We start from the raw sequence: 11,483 nt of genomic DNA on the forward strand, positions 1-11,483 counted from the left end.
ATAAGCACATCCTTTTTCCTCTGACTTTGGCCTTGTCTTGTCTGAGGCAAGGTCTAGATTAGTGTTCCTTAATTGTAGCATGTGTGGACTTCAACTCCCAGAATTCCCTAACCAGTATAGCTGATTGTTGAATGATCTAGATCTGAGCTCAAGGAATTCTGGGAAACAGTTCACAAATCATAAAAGGACCATAGTTCTGATACCCCTGGTCTAAATATTAAAGATCATGGAAGGGTTGCTTCCCTTTGATAAATGCTTGAATTCAAAGCACCCATTTGGTAAAGAGCCATCATGTCCAGCTTCCGCCGACCCACCCGGATGCTTCTGCGCATGCGCAGAAGAGTTGTGTGCGCATGGGCAGGAGCAAACCGGAAGTAAAATAAATTGTAACCCACTACTGTAAGTAGGACAGTGGAAGTGTAGAAACCAGTTGTATTAATGCAAACTGGCTCAAAGAAGTGGAGTGATTCGTTCTGACAAAATCCTTTCATGAATCTTGTGAGGAAGCTAAAATTACCCCAAGGATCACAAGATGCCTTAAAGCTACAAGTTGCCCTCCCCAATTTACCACATGAAAAAAAAAATCCAAAATATTCCAGCCATTATTTTAAAAGATTTTTTTTTAAAAAATGGCATGCTCTTAATAGCTTGATTGTAAACGTCTCCACTCCATGCTTGCTTAATATCTCATCCATATTGGCTTAGTATGTAGTTGCACAATAATAAATATGGAAGGCAGATGATAGGTAGAGATGCTGATAGAAATCTGCAACAAGTTGGTCTGTACATCCTCAGGTGGTGGAATGATGAGCAGGTAGGAGGATATGGAAAGGAGAGTTATACTGGATTCCTTAAGTCAGTGTTTTTCAACCAGTGTTCCGCGGCACACTAGTGTGCCGAGAGATGTTGCCTGGTGTGCCGTGGGAAAAATTGAAAAATTCGAAAGATTTTTTTTAAAAAAAGTCAAATTTTCGCCCACTAGGCGGGCGCCGGACTGTGTCCTGGGTATGGGGCGTGGGGTTTTTGACCCCACCCTCGGCCAGCAGGGGCACCGATTGGCGCTCCTCAGGGGAACACCCTCCACTTTTCTGATGTCCGGGCTGTGATTGGTCCAGACTCCAGCCTGGACCTATCACAGTAGGACATCATCTTCCGACTTCCTTCCCGCCCAAGCACAGTGTGCGCAGCAGCGGAGAGAAGAAGACGTCGCGACTTGAGTCACCAGGAGGACCGGAGCAGGAGGAGATGGACGGAGACCAGGACTCGGCGGGAGTTGGCACTGCAGAGAGACCGCATCCGGATCCAGACCAGGCCGCAGGTGCAGCGTGACTAAATACAGAGAGAGACTGAGAGCTGTTGACGAAGAGCTAAGTGTGTGTCTTTCTTCGATTCCAGCCAGAATATCAGCTTTGTGTTCAGCCAAACAGGCCCAGGTTGCGCACTGAATAAAGTATTTTATAATTTTTCATATTTCTATTTACTTACTATTTCATAATAAAGTAATTATAAAATACTTTCTTTGTGTTTATTTGATTCCTATTCAAGAGAATTACTTTATATATAGTCAATATAGGAACAGAGTTAAATTTTTTAACATTTTCTAATGGTGGTGTGCCTCGTGATTTTTTTCATGAAACAAGTGTGCCTTTGCCCAAAAAAGGTTGAAAAACACTGCCTTAAGTTATCCTAACCTAGGTAGCTGTAGAAGAGAATCACCAACACTAAAGGGTGCTGCCTATGGTTTCCTTACATTGGGGAACAGCAAAAGGGGACCATATTGGCCTTCATTTCAAGAAGGAATGTAGTTTCCCCCAGCTCTGCTCACAAGGCAAAAATACTGGAAACGTGTTTGCGATAAAGTTTAAAGTTTAATGGGTCCAGTGTCCATTCAAAGAAGGGGAAAAACATGTCTTATGTGAATCAAACCTTCCATGTAAGAAAGTCTAAAGGGCACAGAGAGGTCGATGGAACATGAAAATGTAACAATGGACTCTGCCCTCTTTCTGCACAACTGTTCAGACACAGAGTAAATGATTGATAAAGCAAAGGGAATCAAATGGTCAAAAGGATACAATTTTTACTATTCCAAGCCAGAGAAGTCGCCATGGGTATTATAACGCTTTACGTGGTGACTTGTGTTGCTCTGCTTACAGGTAAGCTTTTAAAACACATTGTGCTTGTTCTTGAAATCTGCGTATTAATTTTGGTTGAATGAATTACTGAGATTCAGGAAGAACTGCAAGGAAGTGCTCTTAAACCTATAAAATTCAATGGTTATAATTGATTGCAACTGGAAGTTATGGTGACTCAGACGAGATGTATTTTTTTTCCTTTCAAAATAATGTTTGGTTTTGAGGCTGGAATGCTAATAGGATTATAAAAGGCAATCTAATCTATTGATATTGACATTTCTTCCAACAATATCATGCTTAGTAATATTAAAAACTTAGAAAAATTTTCCTTCGCATGGTACTCTGGAATATAACTAACATGAAGTATAACTACATTTTTTGCTATGTTATGTGACCATTAGCTGGTGTGATCAAAAGATATGGGTAGAATCTAGCATCCAGGAAAAGGCCCAATGAGGTGATATGTATTATGGCATTATCTATGATTGATGGAACATACATAATTCATGTCATTTGTGTGATGACAACTACATGACACATATGTCAATTGCCTCCACGCAGATGCCCATGGCAGAGCATATCTGAAGATCATCAGATTAGAGAAATCTGGCATACAGCAGAATATTTTAGATTTTGTTTATGCTCCAAACCCATAACTGTCAAACCTGTGGCTTTGTCATTTCAGTGGCTTGGGGACTACCATTTTCCTCTCAAGAAGAAGATAATGAATTTTTAGGACTTAAAAGGATACCCTACCCAGCCAATTGGCATGCAATTACAGTGCCTGAACAGGTACCGACCTTTTTTAAACATCTTTAAAATCTATGTTTATTACTCAATTCACTTTTTTCCCTGGGGGAGCTTAAGGCTGGATGCTGGCCTAAAACCTTGTGATGAAGACTTGACCAGAGAAAAAATGACTCATCTAAAATAATGCAAGCAGTTCAAGGGCTGGCTGGGGTTTGAAACACAAAACCATACTCCTGTGGTGGGATTCAATTTTTTTTACTATTGGTTCTGTGGCCGTGGCCTTGTGGATGTGGTGTGGCTTTTTTTTTTAAACATAAATTTTTATTAGTTTTACAAAATTTTCAGGAAAAGGGGTAATGGGTAAAGTTACAAATTTTGACAGCTACATTATGCAGGAAATGTTACTCCTCCCAATTCTCATAACTTTCACTTGTTAATACATTAGATAATTACTACTTAGCAATATTTTGACAGCATATTTTTACCTTATATTTTCCAGTAATTTCAATCTATTTTATATCAAACAGAAAAAATTCCCTGTATTAGCAATTGCATTATTTTTCTAACTCACTTTTGTGATCTAAGTTTTCTCAATGTTGCCTCTTCTCCCCCCACCAGCAAGACTCCGGCACCTCCTGTGTCTTGTGTATCTCGTGTGGTATCATCAGTTTTGTCTAGGAGCACTTTGTTTTTTTCCATGATGGCCTCGGCCTCCATAGTTGTATTAATTCTAACTCTAGTGCCCTCCCAGAATATCAGCATACCTTCTGGCAGAAGCCGTGGTGTGGCTTTGTGGGTGTAGCAGGGGAAGGATACTGCAAAATCCCTATTCCCTCTCCACTCCTGGGGGAAGGTTACTGCAAAATCCCCATTCCCTCCCCACCCCACTAACCTGCTTTCCAGCTCCATTCTCCTGTTCAGGGAAACAAAAGAAGATCAGCTGGGAGGCTGGAAGACAGCAGGGGCAGAGCCAGTCTGTTTGCTGGTTCTCCGAACTACTCAAAATTTCCGCTACCAGTTCCCTAGAACTTGTTAGAACTGGCTGAATACCACCCCTGCCATACTCCCATTCACAATCAAATTCTGCTGAGATACTAGCATGATTTAAAAAGTAGAGTTCATCAGAGATTATTTATAGGACTTTGGATCTACTTAATTTTTCTCTTCCATGATATCCAGAAATATCAAAATAATAAGTATTTTAGGCAGAATTGTAAGAACATTTCAAAACTCTCAGTCTGAGGATCATGTTTTACAACCATAACTCATCTAGGATGGGTATGGTACCAAGGGATTTAAATTATGATCTTTATGTTTAACTACGCAGTTAATGGGTTTTTTTTGTGTTAGAAGAGTGGTTTCTCCAGTCTTAAGCTGTGCAAAAAAGAAAACGATCATATATTCACTTTCAGTCATTGAGTAGGAAATGAGGGTTTCTAAAAAATCAGAAATCAGAAAGAAATCAGAATATAGTGCAATCTAATTTGGTGAATGTGAAGTCTTTATTTTTAAACATATATTTATAATGAAGAATAATTTGTTATCCTTCTCACCCTTGTAATTTTTCATTTTTTTCTCAATGGCATTAAGAAATAGTTTTCCCTAATATAGCAATTATAGAAATACCTTTCTGAGGATGAAATATTAAGAAGCATGTTCACCCAGAAAGAAAAGTAGACTTAGTCTCTGTTGCCCCAGGGCACAGGAGTGGAACAAATGAATTAAAACGATGTGGAAGTAGAATTAGAGTAGAAGTCAGGAGAAAGTTTCTGATTGTAGGAGTTGTCAGCCAGAAGAAAAGATTGTCACATTGTGTGGTGCATTTGCTTTTCATGGAAACAGACATGTAATGGCCATTTATCAGAAATGCTATATTTATTCATTCAATTCAATTTTGCAGGGAATCTTCCTGAGCATGGACGTCAGAGTAGCAATCTTTCCTTTTCTACTCTGATTCTATGAAAATGTTGTATTTTACTTAAATGTTAAGCTTAGTTCTTCGCGGTCTCAGTTTGTGTTTTTTCTCCTATACTTCCATGCAAAATCAGCATTAATTTTGCAATGCTATGCTCTGAGATAGTGTGTCTTCCCTTTCCTTCCATTTTGGGTTGATGTTAATTCTGTTTTATAATAATAAAAAAAATAACTAAACTAAACTAAGACCAGATTCATCCTCTGAAAGACAGACAGACAGATAGAGAGAAAGAAAGAAAGAAAGAAAAGGAAGGAAGGAAGGAAAATGGAAAAAAGAAAAAGAAAAAAAATACTGCAAAATTGCAGAAAGCTAAATGCAGGCCTGCCAGTCACACTGGTTGGGAATTATATTTACCATACTAGGATGGCATTAATTGCAGAAGACAATGTGCTTGGAAGTGTCCAAATTGTTATTATTATTCCAGTTTATATCATGTCTTTTTGCTCAAAGCTACATGCCTGACTTATAATCTTTAGCCTCTCTGAGATTGTCAATATTCATAAATATCCATATAATATTTTTTCCTTGTTAAACTAAATCATATTTTTATTCTAATCAGATGAGTGAATACTGGTTATTACTGAAGAGATCATCACAGTATTCCATGGACAAAGTCAGGTAATTCATGGAACTGGAAATTTTTGAAAGGGTTTCGGTATTTACAGCATTTAATGGGATGGATATTACATAATTGATTGGATTATATGAAACTGGATTAATGGGATGGATTATATGAAAAAAAAACAATATTTAATACTATTTTTGAAATATGTAATTTAGAAATGATTGCTATCTGAACCAACTATTGCTAAATAGTCTAATAAATAGCTGTGTTAAGTACATGGGGAATTTTAAAATTCTTGTTTACACTGATGAATCCTTATATGAAGAATTGTGGGTGTTACACGATGCCATGCAAGATGAGAATTTGGCACTGGGGGATAAGAGTTGGCAGGGCATTCCTGAAGGAGAAATTCCCAATGATTTGCCTATGGCAAGACTTTTGTACTGTTGGCATGAAACCTTGGAAAGAGTTTCATTATGATGTAGAAGGCTATCGATTCACTGACTTTCTTTTAGCCAAATAATTGTGAAAAAACCTTTTTTAGAGCACTGAAATTTTTTTGGAATTTTTTGTTAGCTTTAAAATGATTTCTGAAGCAAATTCTTTTTTAATAGATTAATAATAATAATAATATAATAATAATAATAATAATAATAATAATAATAATAATAATAATAATAATAATAATAATGGTAAAGGTAACAGTTCCCCTTGCACATATGTGCTAGTCGTTCCTGACTCTCCCCTGATAACTTCCCCCTGCTTATGGATGTGATAGACTGGATTAGCGGGGGAGTGGCTGAGGCGGCTGGTATGGGCATTGATGCCAGCAGAAGATGGCTTCGGTAGTTGGCGTGGGTGTGGTTGGAGTGGGGGGGGGGAGCTCCTGTGTTGTGCCCCCTCTGCTATCATCACCGTTGCCTGGGCCACCGTACTGTGCCATTTGGCCATTTGGCCCCTCCCCTTGTGATACTATGGACTAGGTTAACGGAGTGCGGCCCCGGCGACGGATATGAGTGCGGCTGACATGGATGGAGCTTAGTTGTTGGAGTTGTTGGAGCAGCCGCTGCTGCCACCGCTGTCCTCACTGCCACCATTATTGGCCGCTTCACGAACCCACAGTTTATCATCTGCTGTGATTTTGATATCTGACCGTTACCCTTACATATTGTCTTCAACATCGACCATGGCTATGATGGACACAAGCTTCCTGCTAACCCCTTGAACACTGTCAGCTGCCTCCTCATGGATATGTCATCTCCCCGTTCCTTCTCCCTGTGATGTCACTCCGTTTTGGTTGATGCCACACTCTCCTCTATATTATACTGTGACAGAATTTTACTCCCCCTTTCCCGGGGATGGCCTTCTTGCTTATCAAGGCACTTCCTTAATGACGGATCTTGGGATCCTGAGAGATGGCATGCGAAGAAGAGGCTTCTTAGCGGTTTTTTTACAGGGTTTTTAAAATCAAATTTTAAGGGATGGGCTTGATTCACATGGGTTGATTCGGATGGCTCAGACACACTTGGGAGGGGAGTCTGCCAGGACACAGGCCAGAGCTAACTAATGGGCGCGAGTCGGGAGTGCTGGAAAGGGTTGGGATTCTGGGGGAGACATTAAACCATTCCATTGGGTGGGTTGCTATCTCTACTGAATGTGGGAGGGGCAGATACGGTGGAGTCCTAGGACCAAATTATGTCCGGGGACGCAAGTTTGCTGTTTAAGAGAGATCACGCGCTCTGACCCTCATTGCCCCTCTCGCACCCCTGGGTGCTCCGGATTACAGGACCAGGGTCTCTGGCTGGTATCGCTTAACCCCAGGTCCATGGTACATAAGGCTACCCTCATTTATGACCTCATACAAGAGGGGAGAGCAGACTTGGCGTGCATTACGGAGACCTGGTTGGGCCATGAGGGGGGTGTTCCCCTCATTGAATTATTCCCTCCAGGCTTGCCGACATTTCACCAGCCGAGAGCCCAGGGCACAGGCGGGAGGATGGCGGTGGTTATTAGGGATGTCTTGGACCTCAGGAGGTCACTGTGCCTCAGATAGGTGGGTGTGAGTCCCTTTTTGTGAAGTGGGGCCTTGGAATCCAAGTGGGCCTCTTTGTTACATACCTGTCTCCCTGCTACATTTCATCAGCCCTGCCGGAGCTGCTGGATGTGTTAGCTGGATTGGTGGTTGATTTCCCCAGGCTTATGGTCCTGGGGGATTTCAATCTGCCTTCCATTGGCGAGACAGCTGAGTCAGCTCAGGAGTTCGTGGCTTCCATGATGGCTATGGACCTAACTCAGTTAATTTGAGACTCCACTCATAACGGGGGACACACGTTCGACCTGATTTTCATCTCTGGACAGTGGATTAATGATCTAGATTTAGGGGATATTTCTATCCAATCCTTGTCATGGTCAGATCATATCCTCCTTAGGCTTGACTTCCATACTGCCACTCCTTGCCGCAGGGAGGCAGAACCGATTAGATGGCTCCACCCCACAGAGAAGGCTCGCCCCCTGGGGGTTGCCAGCCAACACTGCCTGGCCGATGGCACCCTGAGGAGACCAACTCTGTGGAATTGTACTGGATGGTGGGATGCTACTGGTGGCAGTAGGTAGTCTCGCAAGTACCCTGGGCCTAAGCCATGGAGCACTTTAAAGATCATAATTAACGCATTGAATCGCCCCCGGAAAACAACCGGCAACCAGTGCAGGCCGTCTGAAAGGGGTGTAACATGGGAGCACCTATGCACCCCCATGACAACCTGTGCGGCCACATTCTAGACCAGCTGAAGCCTCCAGGTGCTCTTCAAGGGCAGCCCCATGTAGAGAGTGTTACAGTAGTCCAGATGAGAAAGGACGAGGGTGTGAGTGACTGTGCATAGGGCATCCCGATCCAGGAAGGGGCGCAACTGGCATATCAGGCGAACCTGGCAAAAGCCTCCCTGATCACGAGCGTCAGGTGTTCTTCTAAACTAAGCCACATATCCAGGAGGACTCCCAGATTGCGAGCCCTTTCTGAGGGGGCTAAAATTTCTCCCCCTATCATCAAAGATGGTACAAGATGCACAAATTGGGATGACGGGAACCACAGCCACTCAGTCTTGGAGGGGTTGAGCTTGAGCCTGTTCGTCCCCATCCAGATCTGTACAGCCTCCAGGCATCGGAACATCATGTCGAGGGCATAATTCCCGACCTCCAGTCCTTCCGGTGCGCCCTAAAAAGTTGGCTTTTCCAGCAAGCCAGCCTGGCCTGAATAAAATAAATTATTAATTTTAATTGTTAATTTTAATTTAATTTCTAAATTCATTGTAAATATCTATTGGGTTTTTTGGATATTCTATTTAATCCTTCTTTTAAATTTTGTAATATATGTTTTTATGTTGTACGCTGCCCTGAGTCCTTTGGGAGAAGGGTGGTATATAAGTCCAATAAACTTAAACCTAACTCTAAGGGGCGGTGCTCATCTCCATTTCAAAGCCGAAGAGCCAGCACTCTCTGAAGTCATCTCCTTGGTCATGACTAAATGCCGAAGGCGCACGGAATGCTGTTACCTTCCTACCAAAAGTGGTTCCTATTTTTCTACTTGCATTTTTACGTGCTTTTGAATTGCTAGGTTGGCAGAAGCTGGGACAAGTAATGGGAGCTCACTCAATTATATACCTTTCTGATTGACAAGCTCTGCATCTTAGCCACTGAGCCACCGCATCCCTTGGAATAATAAATACTATACAATTATTTTGTATGAAATTATTTTGAGTTAAGCTTTTTCCATTTGTTATGATTTCCACCATGAACTAAAGCAAATTGGACATGATAGTCTTTATGCTAATGGAAAAAGCTTGTTCAAAATTCCCAGGTGTCAAAGGCTGGATCATGGTCACAATGAGCTTTTCACCTATTCTTAGGACCAATGGAAGCAAACACCGTTTTGAAAAATATTCCATTGTTTAATATGATTTTTAACAAAGCAATTTTGTTTTTTTACAGGGACTACATTAGTTTTTACAAGAATATGTTATGGCAACAGGAAGAACATAAAGCTTGATCGGTGACTCCAAAAATTTATGAATCTATGTCCATGGTATTAATCAACATGATTCTTCCTGGAATAAGTGTGTGAGACAAATGCTATTATGTCTAATTGACAAGGATCCAACATAAATGTCTTAATCCTGTCCTGGAATAGATAAGGTTATATCCTGTGAAAAAAGTGCCCAGGCCTTCAGATACTATCCTGTATGAAAGAAATTACTTTTATGTTGTCTTGAATAGGATTTGTTGTCCAACGGGCCCTGCATGAGAAATATACCTATTGTCATATGTAAATCAAAAGTAGTTGTTATAGTTTTTCAATGTGAGGAATGTCCTAGTGAATGTAATATTGATTTTGGAATCTTGTTTGTGAACTGGTTTATCTTTGAGAATTATTCACCACAAATTAGATTTAACTTGAAATTGCCCATATGCCAGAAGCAATATGGGAGTGTAATGTTAACCAAGCATTGCTGCTTGCTTTTGCATTGTTTAATTGAGAAATTGAGAGATGTAGGCAACACAGACTCTACCTATCATTTCATTTATAACTCCTTCACTTTTGTGAACATATAAAAAATCCAGTTACATATATATTGTACCACTTGACCTATCCTGATGCCTGTAATTCAAAGCAAGAAGGAATCTGTATATTCAAAACATTCATTCATCACTGGATCTTGACCCTATCTTTCCATGGTTTGCCCTATAACTTTTTAAAGTACCCTACTTGAATTTCATTCACTTTACATTTATGCTTTTCCTGACATACCAATTTTTCCACTTCTGTATAACAAAGTGAGAAAAAAATACCCTCTTACATACAGCCATTTTTGGTTCTTTCAAGAACCATTAATTCCATATTACAGACCTGATATTACTTTAGCTTCTAGGAAGGGAACTGTATTAAACTATGGAAGAAGAAAAAAGGGATATGGTACGTACAAGTTTTTAAAAGACATAAACTTTGTGATTTGCAGTTCACAACAAATTTAAAAACTTTAAAAAAAATATGTCGAAAAATAGCAACTATATCCCTGTTTTGTTTCCCTTTTCTTCAAGATGTCCCTTGTCTTAATATTTCTTTATCTATTTTCCTCATCTTTAGTGACTATTCTGCCAAGGTTTATCTACTTTTTCTAGTTCAAACATGTATGTATAACTTTTAATTGCTCCCGTGCATTTTCTCTGCCAAACATGATATTTGTCATTGACAAATTAATTTTTAGATCCTTGCTTGTTTAACCAGTGTATATAATGCTTCTACCTTCTGTGTTTCCAATAACAACATATTGTGAGATGGGTTGGGCTGGGCTGAAACAGAGTGACTTGCCCAAAGTACTGAGCTGGCTGCTTTCTACTCACAATTGCTGCTAATCACAAGTCAACAATTTGGCAACATTTGCATATGAAGTAGATGTACATTCATGTCCTCAATCAACCAAATTCAATTCAATTCAATTTGGCAACATTTGCATACAAAGTAGATGTACATTCATGTCCTCAATCAACCAAATTGTAACACCTCCAAAATCATTTTTGTATGTTTATAGGTTTCTTAAATAATCAAGGAAATATACACATTCTTATCTTATTCCCTGGTTAATGTTGAACCATTCATTAAGCATTTTTTCTCCTTAGGTACACTTTTGTTCCATCATATATAATTCTTAATACATTCAGCAACTAACCTTTGTGCAAATATTGCCTACTCATTCCGTCATATGGTTTCTCTAAATTAATCAGCGTGCAACCTTTATTTATCTATCTGGGAATATTAATCTTTCACGAAAATAGATGTCGCATAGCAGAATCTATAAAGTTTGAAATAACACTGAAACAGCAGAGAAATCAAACAATCTCTTTGAAAATTCAATTACACACAGTAGGTACTCCACTAAGCAGGTGTTCAGTTAAAAAAAAAGAATGACAGAATCCTTCTACATTTTCATCAGTGTGTGATGTTTGCATAATCCTTTTGAACAGTTCTGGTAAACTACTTCAAGAGCAAGTTACCTCTTTAAACAGAGAG

General features: G+C 40.0%; 1 protein-coding gene across 1 annotated transcript; it reads left to right on the forward strand.

Moving 5' to 3' along the window:
• Positions 1 to 2,020: 2,020 nt before the first annotated feature.
• On the forward strand, positions 2,021 to 10,483 carry LOC309391979 (uncharacterized protein C3orf85 homolog). Its single transcript, XM_081952853.1, has 4 exons — positions 2,021 to 2,153; positions 2,818 to 2,924; positions 5,417 to 5,475; positions 9,407 to 10,483. Exons 1-4 carry the CDS (start codon positions 2,057 to 2,059, stop codon positions 9,462 to 9,464), a joined length of 321 nt encoding a protein of 106 aa, XP_081808979.1. The 5' UTR covers positions 2,021 to 2,056; the 3' UTR covers positions 9,465 to 10,483.
• The last annotated feature ends 1,000 nt before the right edge of the window (positions 10,484 to 11,483 follow it).

This window comes from Natrix helvetica (assembly GCF_964273705.1).
Source record: "Natrix helvetica genome assembly, chromosome: 4".
In the NCBI taxonomy this organism is placed as follows: Eukaryota; Metazoa; Chordata; class Lepidosauria; order Squamata; family Natricidae; genus Natrix; species Natrix helvetica.